Source organism: Acanthaster planci, linkage group LG19 (assembly GCF_054643075.1).
Source record: "Acanthaster planci isolate LZ-2023a linkage group LG19, COTS_SCS, whole genome shotgun sequence".
Taxonomy (NCBI): Eukaryota; Metazoa; Echinodermata; class Asteroidea; order Valvatida; family Acanthasteridae; genus Acanthaster; species Acanthaster planci.
Window position 1 is genome coordinate 9,796,705 of NC_141795.1, and position 23,796 is coordinate 9,820,500.

General features: G+C 42.5%; 1 protein-coding gene across 1 annotated transcript; it reads right to left on the reverse strand.

The window, feature by feature from the left end:
* Positions 1-1,182: 1,182 nt before the first annotated feature.
* Positions 1,183-23,692, reverse strand: LOC110986856 (steroid 17-alpha-hydroxylase/17,20 lyase-like). The gene is made up of 10 exons (XM_022249116.2): positions 23,374-23,692; positions 12,697-12,903; positions 12,140-12,322; positions 11,723-11,816; positions 11,148-11,315; positions 10,622-10,827; positions 10,016-10,138; positions 6,036-6,272; positions 5,637-5,735; positions 1,183-5,136 (listed from the first exon to the last, which is right to left on the reverse strand). The coding sequence occupies exons 2-10, from the start codon at positions 12,860-12,862 to the stop codon at positions 4,877-4,879; spliced, it is 1,536 nt and encodes a 511-aa protein (XP_022104808.2). The 5' UTR covers positions 12,863-12,903; positions 23,374-23,692; the 3' UTR covers positions 1,183-4,876.
* Between the last annotated feature and the right edge of the window lie 104 nt (positions 23,693-23,796).

Genomic DNA, 23,796 nt, shown 5'->3' on the forward strand with positions numbered 1-23,796 from the left:
GAGAAGCTGTGGGGTCACCATGTGGGAATATCTGTTTGAGTTTGAGAGTTACTGAGAAAAACTGGACAAAAAGTGAACTCGGATTACAACTTCATGTAGTTATGTGCTCTGTCGGTTATAAAAGTCTCTTTGCCTCTCGGATACACATCAAATCTTGACTCGAACTGAGATTCTGTGGTGCGAAGTTACATGCAGTTGCAAAAAGAGAAAATCTTATTTTACTTGTCTATTTAACGGACCGTCTTGCAAAGGCCTGGATAAAATTTGAAGAGTATTTATTAGGCAAGTGTTTTGACATACTGAACTATATTCGAGGCCAGTTCGTTGTTGACGTGAAAGTGGAAACAAACTTTAGCGTCTGATCAAATATTCGCAGTGCGAATTCGCAAAAGTTTAGGCCTAACACATTTTCAACTTGAGCAAAATTCGGCTGCAAATCTGTCGTGGGGACGTCAAATTCACTTCGCGTTCACATTCACCTGTAGTAATCAATCCTTCAAGTCGTGTCCTCAGGATCGCCGTAAAATTGGGCCCCCGACGCCGCTGCTAGTTGATCAATAATCGTTCCTGGCATCCGGTCAGAGTCCACTTCAGAATTTGAAGCATTCTAAGGAAAATGTTGAGCAACGAACTCGTTTTTAGCACCATTTCTCTTGCATATACCAATGGTGTGGACAAATCTGGGCATTCGTGGAAAACTAAGATCCTCAGTATAAGCGACATGAATACCCCATAAGATTAAGCAATCCAGCAGGAAATATGTTCCTTTGGTGTAAAGTAAAAATAAGCGCTTGATGAGATTGAAGAGATGAGGAAGACAGGATACTCTACCAAAGTCATGTTACATGCACAGCTGCTGACTTACACATCCTATACCGTTTTGGAATTCTTTCAGAACCCACAAATTCACCCGCAAGGCCATACGCTTAGGTCCCTAATGTGGGAATTAACGTTTAATTGCTGCTGATATGCAAACGCTTCCAGTCTGGAAGAGAAATAAAATCTAGCGAGACACGGTCAACAAATTTGAAACCTTCACACTTTTCTCCACCACACGTACCCCACTTTTGAAAATTTCAGGAAAAGTTTGAATTCTTTGTTTCAGGCCTTTAATAAAAATATGCCAAAACATAAACGAACTTCTGTTCTCAAAAACAGCTTCATAATCCGAATAGTTTTGCACACTCTACTCTTTATCGATTTTATTTTCACAAAATACGCTAGGAATTGGCCTAATCCTACCAGGGAATATATTTGTCTCATTTTGTCATTTCCAAAATGTGAAAAACACAAGCATGGCGTCCTCTCATAGCAAAGTGTGTCATAAGTATCATTTACAAAAAAATAAAATAAATAAATAAAATAAAGCCGACGGTCGGTACAGCGATCAGACAATGATGAATGATACCATGCGTATATCCAGCCAAATAGACTTGGCTTGGACGATGATTCTATTCCAAGAAAGAAATACAAAAAAAAAAAAAAATCTGCACCTAAAGTTCAGACTATGGACCTACCTCTCATGTTGCAAGTATATGTGGTATAGTGTGTGTTTAAAGTATTTAAGTTATTTTGATGACAACTACATGTACTTTATGTGAAGGATGAGATGAATCCACTCCAGGTTTTAAGTGAGCTGAGTTTAGATTTTAGACCTGTTGTATTCAAATTTAGTAACTTGAGCAAGAAAGCAATATCACAATCAACATAATCCTGATCCACCTTTAAATTTTACATGTTTTTAAGCTGCTCTACTGAAAGTACTCAGAAAGGCAGTTTCAACCATAACGCATTATTGTTGGAAATCTTTACATATCTTTTCATAAATAGTAAACAGAATGTTCCCTTTATTTAATTCCCTCATGTAATTTATACTTACCCCTGATTTTCACGGCATCTGAGATATATTTTACGCACAATTTACTACCAGGTGTTGAGAGGGCTGAATATTTGCCTCGAGCTGGACCAAGAGAGGGTGCAATTTTCTTGGCAACAGAGACTCCTTTGAACGGAACAAACGACTATAAAATGCACGCGTTACGGTCGCATATCGCTACCAACGAAATCAACACTCGATCCCAACCAATACGAGTCCTTTCAACCTATAAGGAGGTGCCTCTGCTCGAGGCGGATACAGCATTCCATTTTAAATACGTAAAGGCCTGTTTTCCCTAATTTTTAATAAGGAACTGACATGTTCTTTTTGATAAGAAATTCATTGTTTGTAAATAAAAACTGACTATCGTGACAATGTGATTCTGTGACTTATTTTGAGTACTTGTATTAGTCTGTTCAGAAAGATATTGGTACAAAAGGTGGATTCAGTTTACTTGAATTACTGGATAACATTTAGCACGTGTCTAATGAGCGCCAGTGATGAGGTAAACTGTTTTGTTTTCAAACTGTCCTTTGTTAAATGCACCATCTGGATTAGCTTTATTAAATGGGGGTATTCCACTGTCATATGTTTTCTAAATGGAGAATAATTCGTCCAACGTGAATCGTAGATGGGGGAGCGTTTGCTAGAAACGAAAAAAAAAAAACCAAACAAACCCGCGGCCAGCAGCGTTTTTTGGGGGAAAAAATCCGACGTTAACTGGCTAGTAAATAGACCTTTTTCCTTCGATGTCACAATCTTGCTGGACCGTGATGTGTTGTGATGGTAATGGTGAATTGTGTTGTTATCTGCTTATTCAAGATAAACGTATCAAGCATGCAGCGTTCATAAATGCGCTTGCACGTGGTTGAAGCTGCCCGTAGGAATATATACAATCACCATGGCCACTGCGGTCCACACGTGGTGGTATTTTTATTAGTGCAATCCAGTGACGTACGTGAGAAAGGTCTTTACCGCAACTGTGAACGGGCGCAAAAAACTCTTGAGTTTAGGCATCAATGTTTTCATTCTCTTCCCCGTTTTTTCAACTGCCCTGGTAAAGATTGTAACACGTGTCCACACATCAACTGGTCCACATACGAAAGGTGCATATTATTGTATATAGGCGTCACCCGTGGCCGTGTGTGTTTTTGCCAATTGTTTGGATACAAAGGAGTTGCAAGTTGGGATTTTGTAACCGTATCTCTTTTCATGTGGCTTTGTTACTGTCAATAATGTAACAATCGGTCAATAATGTAATACCGGCCGATAATGTGATAAAAATCGGCCGATAATGTAATACCGTCCGATACTGTAATAACGATCGACCGATAATGTAATAACCCAAGCGACCCAAAATGTAATGAAAATTGGCCGATAACGTAATAAACTAAAACCGGCCGATGATGTAATAACATGGAGGCCGATAATGTAATAACCGTAAGTTTGCTTGTCTCATACAAGGCTTTGGGGGACTTAGGTTTTCTTCAAGTTTTCCCAGCAGATCCCTCTTATACTAAAGAAACTATAGAAAGCTCAAAAACAAGTTAGTATAGCTTGAGCCAGACCGAGATTTTGGCAGGTATGTGCAAGGATATTTTTCACTTTCATCTATTTTCGAGGTTAGAGCCTTGGAATCACAGTAACTGAGAGTTAGGATGCTGACTTGCTAGGGACACTCAGGCTTGCTTCTTAGGGGGTATTATATTCATTCTGACGTGATGAGCTCCTCATTAAATTGAGCTAGTGTTCATATATAAAACAACAGTTTTCCACTACCTGCAAAGTTTCAAGCCAGTCGGACATGTACTTCGGAAGATGCAGGGCTTTAAAGGATACATCTTTAATGTCACCCGATATGTTAACTGATAACGTCATCGTGACACGAGGTCAGTTTTCGTCTATAACATATCCCTTTTGCGATATCTGCAAAGTCTTTACCCAACTTGACACGTTTTTTAGAAAATAAATGGGGCTTTAAAGGAAGCACCTTCCATGTCACGTGATTTGTCAACTGATGACGTCATCATGACTTGATGTCAGTTTTCGTCGTCAACAATTCCCTTTCTAGCTACATGTATTTGCAAAATGTCAACCCAGTGGGACATGTACTTAAGGAGATAGATGCATAGAGCTTCGAAGTTTGCACCTTAAATGCCAATCAAGCCAAATGGGTGACTGTGCTGTTAATTGAAATCACCTCAACACTAAATAAAAGAACAAGGTTTATGTAATGAGGTCACCATAATTCATCTGAGTGTTATATACACCTTGGGAAAAGATTACGTCCATGTTCAGTTATAATTTGATTACAAAAAAATTGAAAAATTGTCACTTCAAAAGCAATAAGGTAAAATAAGAAAGGATCTGCAGGGAAAATTCGAAGAAAACCTAAGTCCCCAGAAGTCTTCTGAGAAACAAGCAAATCTACGGTTATTACATTATCGGCTTCCATGTTACTACATTATCGGCCTCCATGTTTAACATTATCGGCCTCCATGTTATTTCATTATCGGCCGGTTTGGGGTAATTACATTATCGGCCGATTTTTATTACATTATGGGTCTCTTGGGTTATTACATTATCGGTTGATTGTTATTACATTATCGGCCGGTATTACATTATTGGGCGATTGTTACATTATTGGCCGTAACAAGCCCCCATATCTTGGGCCTTGGGGCAGCCTTGAGGCCAAAGCTAAGCATCAAGTCACTGTATCACCGGTTACTGGTGCTATGCCAGACAGACTTAAATTTTTAAAAGTAATTTTCGGGCAGGTTGTCAAGACAATTAAAATACTCTTACTTAATATTATAAGAACTAACTAGAACTAAAGCACTGTAGAGAGTTCATTAAACGATATAGTAACTTATCCTGTTTCAATCCGATGCCGCTTATACAACATCAAAATAGACGAGACTAAGGAACCACTGACTTCAACAAGGCATGCATCCGAGCATTGATCTATCACAGTTTGCTGCATCCGACTGAGATACAACTTTATTCACGTTTGGCCACCCCGAGACGGAAGGGACTTGGCCAGCGCGACCCCTGATATTGAGGATCCTGACCAAGTAAGCTTCCATCCCCGGGTTGACCATCGAGTTTGCTCAGCTCGTATCCCTGCAGTAGATGGGTGAAGGCAAGGAAGAGGATAGACTGTGCAAAGAAGTAGCCGAGGCATTTGCGGGTTCCCATCCCAAATGGGATTAATTTGTCTGGTGAGACATTGACTGATCCACTGGAGTTCAGAAATCGCTCTGTGGAGGTAACAAAACAAATGTGAGGGAACTAATAGCGGGTCTTGCTTGAGTCGTGTCGTTTGACAATTTGGATTAGCAGAACTTAACGATGGAGTTCTCACAGGTCTATAGCCACTACAGGTCGTTTTTGTTAGTTACTGATCGGTATTGTTTGGCTAATTATCAATTGTCTTTAGTTTATGAACTCATTTTGTCAGCAGTTCTGGTGAAGATCCTACTCAATGGACGACAGTCTGGTACTCAATGGACGACAGTCTAGTAGCTTTGATAGCTATTTCTTCTATGTCCTTGTATAAGTACAGTTAATTGGAAACAGTTCATTAGATGAAAATATTAGTATCTAATGTTTAAAATGGTATCTACTTTGCAAAAATTTCTGTCTGAACAGCCTTTGTACTTTTTCTACCGTGAAAGATCAGATGAGTTTTAAGGGTTTTTTTCTTTTTGTCAATAGGTTGAGAAGCATGTCTCTAATCCTAAGAATGGGTAGAACTAACCTGGGTTGAACTCATCAGGATTTGCGAAGTTTACATCGCTGAAGTGGGTGCCGTAGATGTTGTACAATATTCCCGTGCCCTTGGGGATTCCATAGCCACCTAGGGTATACAAAAAAACTGAGGGTTTACATCACGACAATGAAACACAAAGCAGCCAAAAACACGAGCAACCATTAGTGTGACTTAAGACTTGGTCCCATACTACGTCTAAATTGAATATATTTCTCGTTCTATTAAATGTTCTGAGGTTTGGCTTCAGAAAAGTTCAACTGAATAATGGTCCATCAATATATGTACAGTTAATTGGAAACAGTTCATTACATGAAAATATTAGTATCTAATGTTTAAAATGGTATCTACTTTGCAAAAATTTCCGTCTGAACAGCCTTTCAAACCTACCGATTGTTACATCTTCATAAGCTGCCCTAGGCACGCCCAGAGGAGCCACGGATCCAAACCGCAGCATTTCCATTGCGGTAGCTATGGTGTATGGCATAGCATCTCGATCATTCAGGGAGGGCTGACGATCCCTCCCAATGACATCATGGATCTCGTTGACGATCCTTTGTTGGACGTCTGGGTACTCAGCAAGGAGGGCCAGTCCCCAGTAGGTGTTCGCCAAGAGGCCAGTAGAGCCTGAACAAGATGATCAACAGAAATTATGGTGACAATAAAATAGGCCTACTGACTAATCCGGGACCAATCACGCAAAGACGACATTTGAAAGTGTGAACTACCAATCACATCTGATCTGCATTTATTTTATTGAAAATAAGGTTTAATAAGTCCTTACATGTATTGAATAAAATTGATGTAAAAACCAGTGTCCTTGTTTGATATTACTTTATCCTACTGATAGTTTAGACCTCACCCTAACCACTAGGCTGTACGTAAAATCGTCTTGAAATTCAAGGCTTGAGAACTGTTATACGGGGCGAATGAATACGTGTACTCACCATACCTCGATTGCAATGTGGTGTATTTTCCAAGCGAGTGAAACCATCCAAGGACCGTATGCATGATGGTTTAGTGTGCACGTGGGGCATTAAGAGTCTCTTTTGCTCAGTTCCGTGGTACAAGAGAGACATTTTGATGTTTATGTATGGGTTGCTCATCGATTCTGCCGTAGGCCTAACAAGAAATTCATGATGCTGAAAGATTCAGCATTAAGTTGCTAGAAATGGTGGAGAAATGTGGGTCCGAGTTTCGGGATTAATTTGGACAAAGTTTTGAATTTTAGAATTCCAGTTACTTTGTGTATTGAGAACAGTGGATTGGCATCTGCACATATTAAAAAAGGTTGACATTTTGAGATTTATCGAAGGTTTTGAGGATTTATAACTTTGTACGGACTACGGCGTTGGAACAGAAAGTGACTCCTGGTGTATTTACATTTAAAGCCCTTTGCCAGAAAAGTCAGTCTTCAAAGTTCTCTCGACATTGCCAATTCTTTCAACTCTTTTTTTACTAACTTAGGTTCTTCCATTGCTAACAAAATCCCAGCCACAAACGTTCACTTCCCCGATTATCTCCACAACTCGAATCCCTCCTCTTTCTTTTTTACTCCAACAGATTCCTTAGAAATCATCCGTAGTGGAAGGCAACTCAAATCCAGTGCTAGTTTCGGGTTTGACAGCATCTGCTCTACTGTTATCAAATCGGCCATCTGTTTTATAGCTGAACCTCTCACTTACATCTGTAATCTATCCTTTTCTTCAGGTGCGGTTCCTTCTAATCTCAAAATAGCTAAAGTTATTCCTATTTACAAAAATGGAGATGCCCGTACCATCGGAAACTACCGGCCTATTTCTGTACTCCCGTGTTTCTCCAAAATCCTCGAGAAACTAGTCTACAATCGCCTCTTTGATTTTGCTTCTAACTTTCACCTTCTTTATGATAATCAATACGGCTTTCGCAGTAAACACTCCACTGACATGGCCCTCATTCAATTCATTGACACTGTTACTGATGCTCTCTGTAAGAAACTCTATGCCATAGGTGTGTTCATTGATCTCTCGAAAGCATTCGACACCATTAACCACTCTATTCTCCTTGCCAAATTAGAACACTATGGTATCAGAGGAGTCGCACTTCAGTGGTTCAAAAACTACCTTTATAATAGACAACAATATACATCTGTATTGAGGTGTGACTCTGACCGGCTTTCAATTCTGCATGGTGTTCCCCAAGGTTCGATCCTTGGTCCACTCCTTTTTCTGTTCTACATCAATGATCTTCACCGTTCCTATTCTCTTCTCTCTTTTACTCTATTTGCTGACGACACGACTATTCTGCATACTCATCCCAACTACGATGATCTCGTCAACTCTCTTAACTCTGAACTCTTTCAAGTCTCGCTATGGTTTCGATCAAACAAACTCTCTTTAAACCACACAAAGACTAGCTTCATCTTCTTCAGCAAATCTCCTTCCTCCGTCCATTTCAATTTGTCTCCTGTCATGATTGACAATATTCCCATCCAAAGGGTCTCATCTGCCAAATTTCTAGGGGTTGTTGTTGATTATAATCTTTCTTGGTCTGAGCATATCTCCTCTATTACAAAAATTGCTTCGTCACTTTCTTAACTCTTTCTCTTTGGTCTTATTATATAACACATTTATTCTTCCGTATCTCTCCTACTGCAATATCGTCTGGGCGAATTCAAGTAGTCGCAAATTGCATTCTTTATATTTGTCTCTCAAAAACGTGCCATTAGAATATGCACTCTCTCACACCCTCGTGCTCACAGTGCACCCTTGTTTGCACAACTTCGCACCCTTACTGTCTTTGACATACATCAACTTCAAACTAGTATCTTCATGTACAAATTCTATCGTAACCTCCTCCCTTCCACTTTTGCCTCTTACTTTAGATCTATTGAAACTGTTCACAGCAATTCTACTAGATCCCGGTGTAATCTTTATATTCCTTTCACTCGCACCTCTTATTCAATGCACACACTTCGCTTTTATGGAGCCCGACTTTGGAACACCATCGACAATCAAATTAAAGGTCAATCTTCTGTGGGTTGTTTCAAAACTTCGTATAAAACAGCCCTCCTATCCCATTACACGGCACAGCTTGCTCTTTAATTATCTTATTTGTATTTATTTTATTATGTTACTTCGTGGATTATCATTGCCTTCTTTGGATTTCAAATTAGCTAATCAGATTTTCGTCCATTAATTATTGTTTTGTCTTGTCTGTTCGTCATCTGTCTTGTTTCTGTCCTGTCTGCCATGTCTGTCTTGTTTCTGTCCTGTCTGCCATGCCTATCTTGTTTTGTCCTGTCTGCCATGTCTGTCTTGTTTTTGTTCAGTCTGTCATGTCTGTCCAAAGGCTGTTCCCCATAAGCCCTGGCTTCCCTGAACAGCCTCCATACTCATTAATTCCGTGATGCTTCTGCTATTGTTTTCTCTTTTGTAAGTTGTTTTTTCATTACTCTGATTTCTGTGACTAATGTTTTTATTAATCAAGCATGTACAGTGTTATACAATGATATTACGGATTTCATGACTTTCCTGTGCTTTATCTTGCTCCCGTAAGAGTATGGAAATAAATGTGAATTGAATTGAATTAAAAATTGAAAAAGTTGAGGTTAACTACTGTTAGTAAAGTCACTTCTAATTCACAACCTTTTTATTGAAATCATGTAGAATTAAGAAAGACATTTTGAGTTCAAACTGGTATTAAAAATAATAAATTGAATTCCATCTATGCGGGAGTTGAAAATGTGAATTACTAAATATAAATTGTAGCGATTTTAACCAAAAAATGAAGACTTGACATAACTTGAAGCGGATATGACAGGTCCAAAATTAACTGACTTCTGCAAATATGAAGAAATTGAACTGAATTTCTTTCAGGAATCTGAGTGATTAATCTAGACTTATGATTGATATTTGAAATCATTTGAACTATTGGACGTGAGTTTGGTTGCTAACTATTGTAAAGTGAGACTGCTTTGGATCCAAGAAGTTAGCACCCAAATTTCATATTTGCAGAGGTATATTAATAGGCTCAATTGGAAGTTGAAAATTTGCATTGAAATTTTGAACACATGAGTGTAAAAAATTTCTTGTGAACTGTATACATGTGAAATTACTGATTTTTGTGGATCTGATGGAAATAAGCATACCGACAAGTTCATGCATACAGATCGGAAAGAATCGTCTTGGATGTGTATGGCATGCTTCCCCACTTCAATTTGTACGACTCAGTCAACAAAACTGACCACGTAACCAGTATAATATGTTGAGAAATTAAACCATGACTGTTGATCGGTCGATAGCAACTGCCTATTTTTCCATCCTTAAAACCTTATACTCCCTCGTTAAAGTTTCCCATTCCTTAAAAAAGTAGTTATCAAGTTGGCTTACCCCTGAAAGACGAAGCCAGAACCTGGACGACATGCACATCAGTCAGAAAGTCGTACTTTTTCTCCTGCTCAGCTTTCTTTTGGGCTCGGAGCAGAGCACCACACAGATCAGTTATCTCTTCGTCTATGAGATACCACATAACGTACTAGTGTAACTTGGAAACACGGATTAGAAGCCATTGCTATACGGTGGTACAATGTTGCTCGTGGACAGGTGGTGGGAGCGGCTCTTCGAAGAAATCAGGTACTGTGACAATTGCCAATGAACTACACACGCACGTCACAAGAATGCTTGTTAACGGTGCCACTGTATAAATGACGTCTCCGTAGATTCGTTTGTTTTTATGATTAACAACTGTTGACTGCGGTGATATGGGATATGACGTTTAGAACACCCTCGGGCACGCATAGTTTTTTAGTAGCACACATAGTTCTTTTATCCAAAGAAACGAGCTCTGAATTTCAGAAGTTCAGAAGATGATAGGCCTAGGCTGTATAATTAACATAACAGATGCAAACGATAGAGTCTGCGTATGCACTGTTCCCTCCCTTAATTGCGTATACTTTTATGTGAAAGTAGTGCGGGTACCTTCCATACCGTCCATACCTTCCTTAAATGACTGACGCCGACTGTTGAACTCATCCCTCAGAATCGTCAGGAATCTGTCTCCAACGTCTTTGACAATGCGATTTGTTGATAGGGGAAAGTAGCGGAGAATTGGAAAGATATCCACGGGGATGCGTTGGCCAACTAGGTATGTACTCACGTCCACGGAGACGACTTTAACCAAGTCCCGATGGAGGTGCTCATTGCTAATTGAAACCCGAAAGTCACACAATTAAGTGAGAGAAATTTCTTTTCAGTTATTTTATTCTTCCCGCACCATAAGCTTACCACCTAAACTTTAAATATAGAGCAATAATCATAAAATTTGACTGATGAATATTATTTTTGATTAGAAAAGTTAATGTATTGATTCACTTCTCATTATACCTGAGAACATTGCACATTTTGCGTTGATTTAAGGTGGCTTGAATACGGCTGTTTGTGAGAGTTTTTTCAAGAAAAGTCTGAATCAACACTTAAAAATGCTTTTCTATCCTTAACTGACCAACTAGAACCAACTTCTCACCAAGGGCCAAAACACCAAGTAACCACAGATCCCATGGCCATCAACTGGCCCAGTGCAATCCCGTCCACCGACTGCTTCGTCCCTCTAACAGATTCCAACAGTGGCTCCACGTATCTTGTAAACTGCTGGTGGGCCACACGGTCAAGCTGTGTCGCACCATACACGTCGCTTCACAAATGACACAAAGGGAAAATCAATCCCAGTTTTGTTTCAAAGGCTCCACTTCAGCAAAGTTGGGAAGATGTAATTCATTATAGGTTATTCATTTGATTTCAAGATTTCAGCGTGAGATGAGTTTAGCGCAATAATAATTACTTGCACGTGTATTATAGTGCTGCCATTAGTTGCGTGTGGCCAGCAAATTTTGAGATTATAGAAAAGATCAGAAACTGATGGATCTAGGGAGATTCAATAGTGAGTGATGATATTTAGACAGTTATAAAACTTGAAGTATCACGCAGTATTAACTGACTCTTCCTGGCCTTTTCCTGTTACCAGCATCGCATTGTCGATTAGTCCATCAGATTAAACCACAAGCTTCTCGGAAGATCATTCCCTATTCTTTTTATTTTTACCTGAAAGCGTTGAGCGCGAATTGTCGGTGCAGCACCCATGATGGGCTGTAGTCTGTGTAGGCAATATCTCTGTAGTTGTCAGAGAAGATATCGGCTAGAAAAAGAGATTAGACAGTTTGGTTTAGGCCCATGAAAATGCATTATATCAGCTTGCTTCACGGTTAATTTTACGCTTACAGATGCTGTCTTCCTGAACACACAGACAACATGATGCGGTACTCAAATCTTGGAGATTGTACTGTTCATGGTTAATGACCGGTTACGAACAAAAGAAAATATTAATGATCGATAGATTGTGTATCTTTCGTCTGTTTATCTTTGCCAAACATTTTATTTCGGTCTCACTTTCCCTTTGCAGCTTTTATGAACTAGGCAGTGTTCTCATCCCAATCCTTGTGCTAAAAGCCATTCACTTACTGGTGTAGTAATGAGGTCTGTTGGCGAGCGCCAAGGGCCGTGCTGCCATACCATCCTTGATGGTCTCGTAGCTGTTCAGAATCACGTACCATTTATCTCCAAGCTTTAAGGAGAAGACGTCTCCGTATTCCTTGCTTAGTTCTCCCACAGTTATCCAAAGGGGCTGGCCAGATTTAGGAATATCTTTAATTCAAAAACACTGAATGATTTAACAGTTGCGTAGGAATTCATCCGCCCCCCCTCCCAAATTTCCAGTTTTCTTAAAATTCAGTTTGAATGTATATGATAATGTTTTTTTGGGCAATGTTTTTCTTCCGTCCCCTTTTCACTATACAATGTATAGAGTTCACCGTGCACTTTGGCATGCTCATGTTAAGAGGAATTCGTACGATTGGAATCAACAAATGCTGTAATGTCGGGACATCATAAGAGTCATCATCCATACAAAAATACCCTTCTTTACGGCCCTAAGGGTAAAAACCCAATATATACGCATAGCTAAATGATAACATAAAGGGGTATAGTTTATCTGTATGGATAACACAGCTTGTACTCACTTCCTACAAATGGAATCGGAGTGGGTCCAGGCGGAAAACCTGCCGGCCGGTTGATACCGAGGATACCGACAATTGCAACTCCGATAGCCAGCCCCACCAGCAACAGGGACGGCACACTGCTTAGAAGACCAGTACCCGAGATGACTGCTCCAATCATGCTCAACATTTTGACGAGGACTGTATGGCTAAAACGACGGATTCTTGATGCTGACGGACAGAAAAAGGATTGTCAAAATTCTCAGAGATTCGAGAAAGAGCAAGTCTCCACAGGCGCCGAAAATATTCAATCCACTGTTGGCTAAGACCGACGTTTCAGTATACGCTAAATCCGCTTAACTTAATCCGCTAAATCTCCCTTACGTAGTACCTCTCAATCGGTTCTATTAGCTGTATTCGTTTCAATGAGTCCGAAAACGAATTGAACTATCTACAGGGAGTGAGTGCCTTTCTTTGCAACGCACGGAAGCTTCACAGGACCACACCTCAACATTTTTTCCCCTGGTCACAGTGGGCTTCTATCTCACTTTTGGTTTTAATGAACTTTATAAATTCAGGTCGTGTCTGAAATGGGCGTCGTTCCGTATGCGCGTGACAGTTGCCCGCGGACTCTCCACCACTTCCCCGAACGGACAACGACGCGCATTGATAAAAACGTGTTTATGGATAGGCGTTTATTATCATCGTACCCAAGGATCTGCAACGAGCAAAGACCTATACAGTGCAAAGTTCCGAAGCGGCTTTCCTTTCTTGTGTTCCCCCCGTCCCTATTCTGTCGATCCTGGCTGTTTTCTTCCGGTGAATAACCAAATAAGCAACAAGGAAGTAGGTTCAGGTAATGTCATCTTCTAAAATTTCCTTACTAAATTCCCCGACCTAAACTTCCAACAAAGTGAACTTTCCCCGCCACCGTTTCCAACAATAGCTTTCATCATTATTAAATAACCAACCTGTATATTTCATCACGTTGCGGCTGCTAGAGAAGCACATAGGTATTTTCTTGTCATTTAGTTGCCGCTAAGCTGACTGGACGGGCCAGGGAACAACTCATCATAAACCGATGACAATTTGACCAAAGTACGGATAGGCAGTCTGCCCATATATACGTAATTTCTTTAACGTAATTTACATCGCATGAAGGGCTGCACATTTCGGGTAACACACACACATTGCAGGCAGGCAAAGAATTACCAGGGGTATAGCTCCTAACCTTGAGCAGAAGCACCCCCTCACCGGTTGAAAAGAGCCATGTTGGTCGGGAGTGTTCGTTTTGCTGGTAGCGACGCGACAGTAATGCGTGCATTTCATTGTCGTTTGTGAACCAGCGAAGCGCAGTTCTGACCAAAGGAGCCTCTCTTGATATTGGTTTGCTATTAGTTTATAATAAAAATGAACAAAGTCATAAAACCTAAGAGAAAAATTATCATCGAAGTCGCACCCCTGTACATTTTCAATGGCCCGCTCACACTTCTTGCCGCCAAGGCCATTTGCGCTCATGCGTGCATAATATTATGAATTTATTAGTGAAAAGGTCTGTTGTATCACTGAAAACGGCGCCCCAGTGGTCATTCAGTGCATAAGTACATGTAATTACGGTTAGATCCCACACGCACACACACCCATACTTTTCTAGAAAGAGAGAGAGGTCACTAGACTTTCTTGCCACATGTACACTTTCTATGTGATTTCAAAACTGAAGGAAGAGAGAGTTATTTTTCCTTGTGATTCGCTGAATTATCCGTATAAACTAAAGCTGTCGGTTTAAAGTGTGTGACACAGGCTAAATCTTTACATTCGAAGTACTGTGTCATCGGAGCACAGTCAGCGTAGACCGTGACCTAGGATTGTGTGGTACAGTGATCGCATTAACTTGGGAGTCCAGTCTTTATCTCGTTTATTATGCACCCCCACCTGTGATCCTTCTTCAACGAGATGGCCCTATACTGAAGCAGATAAAAGGGGGAGCGTTGCCAAGGAAAGATCCCCCAGGATCTGGATTCCATCGGTACGGCAGTTTACCAGAGCAAGTCATTAGAACTCATTGGCTTACTTATGTCAGATTTAAAGACTGCATACGATGTCGTGTGCAGTAAGCAAGTGGTCCTGCACGTAGACACAGATGACGGCATGGAGGAACGGATTGCGGAAACTGAGCAGAGATATGACGATGTCAGAGAGGTGATACCTAATTACAAAATGCTCACAATAGACAGTGAGAATGATGCCTCATCACGAGAGCAACACGAAAAGCGTGTTTGCGAGGCGAGGCTAAATAGCTGTTGGTGAATAAAGCTCATACTTTGCGTGGCGTGTAAAAGAGGCTGACTTCAAGCAGCAGTGTGACGGAATTTCCAAGTCCATCATGCAAAATACGGCGGAGGCAGTTAAGATGGGCAAGGCTGACCTTGGGCGTGTGAAGACGGCGCATATTAATTACATCGCCATGTTGACTCCAAAACAAGCCGAGGAAGAGAACGCATGCCATTGCAACCCATTAGTGAGTTATACGGTACGTGATTGGCAAGGTTTTGGCATCGGATGGCCACACTAATGCCGACTTTTCAGATCCCACTTTCCCCTTGTATGCATGGCGTACGCAGTGGCTCCAACCCACTCCCCTGTACGCATACGCATTCCACAATTCCAGAAGACGCTGCCGGTCTACGTGTCATGTGTAGTGTTGCAGTTTACTAATAATGGACGTTAGCACGGGAGCATATTTTCGGTTTGCGTACGGTACGCACTGGCTTGAACCCCCCTCCCCCTCTGTACGCATGGTGTAGGCAACGGCACCAACCTCCTTCCCCCTCTGTACGCATGGTGTACGCAACGGCACCAACCTCCTTCCCCCTCTGTACGCATGGTGTACGCAACGGCACCAACCTCCTTCCCCCTCTGCACGCATGGTGTACGCAACGGCACCAACCTCCTTCCCCCTCTGCACGCATGGTGTATGCAGCGGCACCAACCTCCTTCCCCCTCTGTACGCATGGTGTAGGCAACGGCACCAACCTCCTTCCCCCTCTGTACGCATGGTGTAGGCAACGGCACCAACCTCCTTCCCCCTGTGTACGCATGGTGTAGGCAACGGCACCAACCTCCTTCCCCCTCTGTACGCATGGTGTACGCAACGGCACCAACCCCCTTCCCCCTCTGCACGCATGGTGTACGCAACGGCACCAACCTCCTTCCCCCTCTGTACGCATGGTGTACGCAGTGGCACCAACCTCCCTCCCCTCTGTACGCATGGTGTACGCAGTGGCACCAACCTCCCTCCCCCTCTGTACGCATGGTGTACGCAACGGCACCAACCTCCTTCCCCCTCTGTACGCATGGTGTACGCAACGGCACCAACCTCCTTCCCCCTCTGTACGCATGGTGTAGGCAACGGCACCAACCTCCTTCCCCCTCTGTACGCATGGTGTACGCAACGGCACCAACCTCCTTCCGCCTCTGTACGCATGGTGTACGCAACGGCACCAACCTCCTTCCCCCTCTGTACGCATGGTGTACGCAACGGCACCAACCTCCTTCCCCCTCTGTACGCATGGTGTACGCAACGGCACCAACCTCCTTCCCCCTCTGTACGCATGGTGTACGCAGCGGCACCAACCTCCTTCCGCCTCTGTACGCATGGTGTACGCAACGGCACCAACCCCCTTCCGCCTTCGTGCATACGTACTTCATGGACAACCTCCTACCCCGTCCTCATCGCCCCCACTGAGAAGAAGGCCAAGTCTGGTATTCACCTTGAGAAGATAAGCATACATGTACTGGTTTTTGAAGGTGACGTACGCCAGTAACCCAGATTCCGATCGGACGTCAAGAAGTTCGTTCAGTCCAAGGCCACACATGACCAAGCTGCTTTTGTCCTACGCTGGCCTTTGGGTAAGAAACTGCTGTAGGTGGTCGACATTGACGAGAGTTAGAAGCGACTGGACAAGCGCTATGGAGATCTCATCAATATGGCTAACGCAATCATGCAAGATTTCGAGAAGACGAAACCAATCACAGATGGAGAACACAGGTGGTTCGTAGAGTTTGTATATGCCATTCACCCGTGTGAAAAGTTTGACCTAGCGAAGATGGGAATGGAGCATGAAATCTCGAATAACAGAGTCGTCAGCGACACAGAGTAGAGATTCCCCTTCACTGTCCGTAGGGAATGGCCCCGCTCACGTACTGCATGATGGGAAATTCTGCTCTACTTCAATTCCTCCCGAAGGAGAAGAACGTCGAGTACGAGATGTCTGACGTCAGAAGCGCCACCCACAGCACACCACGAGCTAGGATCAACACTACGCCTGTGATGTGATTAAGGAGAAGAACGTCGAGTACGAGATGTCTGACGTCAGAAGCGCCACCCACAGCCACCCCACGAGCTAGGATCAACACTACGCCTGTGATGTAATTAAGGAGAAGAACGTCGAGTACGAGATGTCTGACGTCAGAAGCGCCACCCACAGCCACCCCACGAGCTAGGATCAACACTACGCCTGTGATGTGATTAAGGAGAAGAACGTCGAGTACGAGATGTCTGACGTCAGAAGCGCCACCCACAGCACCCCACGAGCTAGGATCAACACTACGCCTGTGATGTGATTAAGGAGAAGAACGTCGAGTACGAGATGTCTGACGTCAGAAGCGCCACCCACAGCACACCACGAGTGAGGATCAACACTACGCCTATGATTTGATTAAGGAGAAGAACGTCGAGTACGAGATGTCTGACGTCAGAAGCGCCACCCACAGCCACCCCACGAGCTAGGATCAACACTACGCCTGTGATGTGATTAAGGAGAAGAACGTCGAGTACGAGATGTCTGACGTCAGAAGCGCCACCCACAGCCACCCCACGAGCTAGGATCAACACTACGCCTGTGATGTAATTAAGGAGAAGAACGTCGAGTACGAGATGTCTGACGTCAGAAGCGCCACCCACAGCCACCCCACGAGCTAGGATCAACACTACGCCTGTGATGTGATTAAGGAGAAGAACGTCGAGTACGAGATGTCTGACGTCAGAAGCGCCACCCACAGCACAACACGAGCTAGGATCAACACTACGCCTGTGATGTGATTAAGGAGAAGAACGTCGAGTACGAGATGTCTGACGTCAGAAGCGCCACCCACAGCCACCCCACGAGCTAGGATCAACACTACGCCTGTGATGTGATTAAGGAGAAGAACGTCGAGTACGAGATGTCTGACGTCAGAAGCGCCACCCACAGCACACCACGAGCTAGGATCAACACTACGCCTGTGATGTGATTAAGGAGAAGAACGTCGAGTACGAGATGTCTGACGTCAGAAGCGCCACCCACAGCACACCACGAGCTAGGATCAACACTACGCCTGTCATGTGATTAAGGAGAAGAACGTCGAGCACGAGATGTCTGACGTCAGAAGCGCCACCCACAGCACACCACGAGCTAGGATCAACACTACGCCTGTGATGTGATTAAGGAGAATGACGCTCCACAGCAGAATGTCAAGAAATTTCTCATTGATTCTTTAATCAATTATTTTGTACGTTAACATGTGCTGCACCGTTGATCATTTTTATGGAAACGGCGCACTAAAAATTGTCCATTAGTATTATTATTATCAGCGCAGCATAACACGTCGGAGTGTTGGGCCTACCTGGTGAAGTCATTACAGGACAAAACTCAACTAGTGAAAGAAAAAGGCGCATGCTTCTGCTGCTTGACTCGAGGAAGGAATACGGTGTGCAGAGCTGTATCGGACTCCACACCCCATCTCTACACGAGGATTCAACCAATGATGTGGCTACGAATGCAACTGTTAACAATAATTACACTGTTGCTTCCTCGAAGAGAAATTACGCGTCTCCTTCAGTTGATGAAGATACGAGTTGGGCCGGCCCACACTTGAACGTGTTATGGGATGACTGTGCCACGTCTTCACTCCTCACCAACACCGCTGCCAAAGCAGCACGCTAGAGAGGAACCCCCGATAAGGCATCCATCTCAAAGGTGGGCGAAGTGACAGCGGAGATAGACAGCTTTAGATACGCTGTACTCCTCATCGATAAACATAGATACACAGTCCAGACCTTCGCCTATGGAACTGACCGCATTACAGCCGACATCAAGAACACAGACGTACGAGTACTGAGTCTCTTCGAGGGCATCAGGCATGACGAGATCGAAAGACCTAGAGGACAGGTGAACCTGCTCATCGGCTATGAGTATGCAGGCTTTAACCCGACAAGACTCAAAGCAGTGGACCATCTGCTGATCTTGGAGAACAGAATGGGGAAATGTCTTGGCGGTACCCACCCAGCTATCAAAGAAAAGACAAAGAGAGTGATCACTGCGGCAATGATGACTCATCGTGTTACGACAAGTAGAATTCATGAGTTCCTTCTGCTCGAGAGCATGGGGGTTGAATGTAACCCGCGTTGAGCAGGTGTGGCAAGTGTCCTATTGGGTCCAAGGACTTTACCTTGAAGGAGGAGAGGGAGCTTGCCTTGACCGAGCAGAATCTGAAGTTCCATGGCACCCATTGGGATGCTGAGTATCCCTGGATTAAGGATCCTGCCAATCTGCCAGAAAATAGGCAGGTTGCCCAGGCAACGTTAAAGACCCTTGAGCGGAGGCTCAGCCAAGGTGTCACCAAAGCTGATGTGTACAATCCACAAACCCATGATGAATCGAGGCGTACAGCACGAGAGATGACCCAGGAAGGGATGGCCTTCTACAGAGGATCTGTACACTACATAGCCTACCCTAAAGTCCTCAGCTGAAGCCTGACAGCAAGAGCACCCCAGTCCGCATAGTGTTCAATCACATAAATATTTCTCACTGTTCTCTGGTAAATCAATCCTTACCCCTAAGCAATGTGCAGAAAAGCCACAGTTAGTTTTAGGCAACAAAAAGCAGAAAGTCAGTGTTAATTTGAAACATGGTCTTAGTAGTTTTGATGAAGAATGTTATTTTGAAACTCTTATTTGCATTTTTGTTTTTCTTTTTTTCTTTCTAGCCTAAAGCAAATATTAAAAGAATCTGCAGAATCTTCTAGAAACTGTGAAGATATGGTGGTTTCAGTCTGTTTAAAAGTTAATTTAAAAAGGGATACCACTTAAGACTCAAAATTAGCACCTGTGGTGTTTTGTGTTTTACCCACCAAATTTAAATTTCCATGTCTAAAATACTGAAGAAATCATCACAAACAAAGCTATAGGCCTAGCGGTTTATAAAACACCACATTTCTTGGGTGACATGCTACATCAAGAAATTATTTTGATTAAACAAATTTTATATGATATTTAATTTGACTTTTTGACCTTGAACATGGGGGCTCACTTTTTAAAGAGCAAAAACTTCCTATTCCATTACTTTAACAGTTCCTAACTCTGTGTTTTCCGGTCTAAACTGCACTCCGATACAACTTTCTTCATATTTTCCGTCTTGAAGCCCTTGGTGGACGCACACACGTGGAAAACGTGGTGATACGTACCCGTTGTGTCGGTAAATATCAACAGAACGTTTAACTTTCACGTAATGTTTTGTAAATTTTATATAGCAAGTGTCAGAGTTTGACCGTGAAAATTTACATTGAAAACATTTTAGTTTAAAATTACAGAATAATAGTTGTGCATTTCACTTTGGCCAAATTTTACTTAAGTCGTGTAATATTTCACCAAGTTTTTTTTTTACCAATAATGTTTTACCATTCATTCTGTGAGTGTACGTGCGCATGTTCGAGCAGCAGCAAATTTCGGTAAAGTTAAAAAAGAGCGGATCCGTTGACTTGCCGCGTAACCTTTTCTACTGTGCATCACACTCTCCACGCGATTAATGCTTTCTGAGACAGGCATTATAGACAATCGCTCCAAAGAAAGCAGTGCTTATAAACTGTCACTGAATAAATCTGAAGCCCAAAAAATGTAAATCTTTAAGGGAGAAAGTCATTAAGTACAACTTACATGTACTTTTAAAAGTTCATTATGAAAATAATGAGACCGAAAATATTGACATAAGGACTATTAGAGACAGCTGGCTCATTTTTGAGAGGCATGATTACAGGGAACGCATCGAAACCTGTTTTGAAAGAAATGATTGTGTGGCCACAGTGTATTTGGGAGATTTTCCCCAGCCATTGAATTGAAATATTATCCAAATCTCATACATGTAACTCGTGAGTCTCGCAACTTCATCTTTAAACGTAGGCCAGCGTAATTTGAATATGAAAAAAAAACTGGCGTGAGTTGGAGGCTATGGGGGCCCCCAAGACCATGCCGAATCAGTCTTCTCTCATCACACAGAATATCTTGACCCTTGAGTCTTGTGGGCTTATGAAAAAGAAGAACAGAATTGTGGACACTGGGTCACATGAAAGGGATTGCGATCCGGTGGTTAAGGCTTGTAGCTTTTGATCATGGGGTCGGGGGTTCGAATGCAACTGGTGGCAGCATTATGTGATCTCGGGCAAGTAACTTTATACTTTTACGTGCCTCTCTCCACCTAGGAGTAAATGGGGATAGATATGGTTATGTTTAGCAGCGGGGTAATATAGGCCTAATCCCCGAGGAGCTAAGGTGATTTCAGATATGCTCAGATGTTGTGAGCAAAAAGTGCAGGGATATGGGGCCGTCCATAACGTACATGTACGTACGTACGAAATGCTGACTTCTCAGACCCCCTGCTCCATGGCGTACGCATTACCTCCAACCCCCTGCACGCGTACGCATCAGAGTAGTTAACCAAAAAATCATCGGTTGTCCACTTTTGCCCAAGAGTGGAAAGGGTTGTACATTTTTAGTTACAGTGTAATACATTATACTTCCGCACGGATAGGGTGAGGGCACCTGTATGTTTCCGGAAGACGCTGGCGGTCTTTGTGTCATGAGTAATGGTTTACTAATAATGGGCGTTGGCGTACGTACTTTATGGACGGTCCCAAAAGATAATACATGTACATGTATACATGCCAATGTATACATGTATCGCCATTAACACCTTGCATCAGGTGTATGTCTGCGCTTCTTAAGTGTCTATTGTTATCATTACTAAAAGGATTGTGAGATCGCATGCAATTCTGAGAAATCTCTCATATTGCACTGGAACGGATGTACCTTTTTGGTGATGAAACAAAGAAAACAAACAGAATAAAAGGTCAGTGAAATAAGATTTACTTCGATATGTCGCATTGATTTTGGAGAGTCGTTTTGTCCTGAATTTTGAAGTGAGGGTATTTGTCCTTGTCATCTATGACAGTTCATAACCGCTGTAGACCACTTTAGTAAGGCTAAATATTTAATATTCCTCTGTCAATCCATTCTTGTCCCGCAGCTCTATGTTCTTCGACGTTTGAGAATGTTTCGGTTTAGGTCACTCGCACGCTTTAAAAAAAAAATCCCATGAAATTTTTGAAGTGCGAGAGCCACAGGCCCGCATTCGCAAATCCATTATTCCGATAGTCTAACCCGCGTTAAGCCAGAGCTAGCTACACTGACGCCATAGTCTGGTGATCACGCTGACAAGGAGAAATCCGTGCAGCTCTAGTTCCTGCATTACACGTGCAAATTAGTACAAACAAATCAAGACAGTGGGTTTACATTTTTGGGCACCTGAGTAGCTACAAAAGTTGGTTCTTGCGTCACACTTATATTTTGGCCTGCACATACGTACAGGGGCACAGGCTGTTGAAACAATGGCTCACCGTCAGTATAAACTTTAAAGCAAAGGAATAATGCACTATGGGTCGATGGAATCTCACATAGCAGTCAAAACCAAAAAATAATTAAGATTTTATGCTATAAATATAAAGGTAATTTGGAAAATATAAGGTTTCAGGTAAAATTTGCAAACAAATTAGGACGGTACTCAATCTTACGAACAGTGGGCAATGTGAGAGTAATCTATAGTTATTAGAACCTCAAAATGTGTTAAAAATGTTAATTTTCTGGTATATTTGTGCAAATTGGGAACGTTTTGGAATCGAAATTGATGCACTTTACAAAACCTGTAATTTATGACAGTCATAATATGTTTAGCCTTGAAACAACGGAAATTCCCTTTTAGGAACCGAGGCTTTTTTTCTGGCAAACTTATCCCTTGAGCACCAAACTTCCTCAGCCTACAGTACTAAATGAATGGCTAAATGAAAATCTCCTTTTGAATGCGTGGAATCCAAACGCATCTATTTCTTTTGAGCCCTTTCATTTAGGGCCAGGCCCTGCTTTTTAACACGTAGTCTTTTCCACACTACCCGCATACCAATTGGAGTTGTCAACGCGTATAACTTGAAAGGAAACATACATCACATCGATGTTGATATACGAACAAGGGAAACCTCTTTCCAAAGGGAGAAGCTCATCCATTTCATGTACTATTGTATTGTCAAACCATCAACACCGTGTGTCACGGTGGGGGGGGGTCAATTTCGGACCATTTTACAGAAATTGGTGAATTTCACTCTTTCTTGTTTCCCCGCCTTTCCCGTTTTAATTCTTTCTCTTCAGTTCTTTCAAGTTGGGTGTTCCTAGTATCGTTCTCTTGCCTTCCTTAAGTCTCGGACGCTCATGTACATGTATATGTACTGTACGTCTGATCGCATGCTTTATGGAAGAATTTCGAGTACACTACCACGAAAGCAACATTAAAGACCAGGACTGTTTGAAATGATACCAATTCATCAGTAAAACAAACTCACCAGTTGCGATATGTCACATCAGGCTGTACAGATGACGAAGATAAAGCAAGGTTTACCAAAACTGCAGTGGATGTTCAATACGAGTGTTGAAACCATACAGTTTGGATCCAAGCACGCACCAGCCCAGACAGTCGCATTCGGCAGCCCCAGAGCATGGGCCTCATTCATCACGGACTGGTAAATTAATGCAGACGGCTTTGATCTTTCACATGACCTTTCGATGGTCCTAGGCGTGTCAACCTTCCTGCAATACGGAAACCTAATGTAGGTCAGTTAACCTTGTGCATGTGTTTCCCTTTTGAGTGTCGACAGCTCCTGGCTGGTAGAATGTATAGCGGACGGGGGAGGGGATGCACATGCTTTCGTAATGAGACAATCGTCGGAAATTGAAATGACAGAAATGTTTCCTACCACATATTTTGA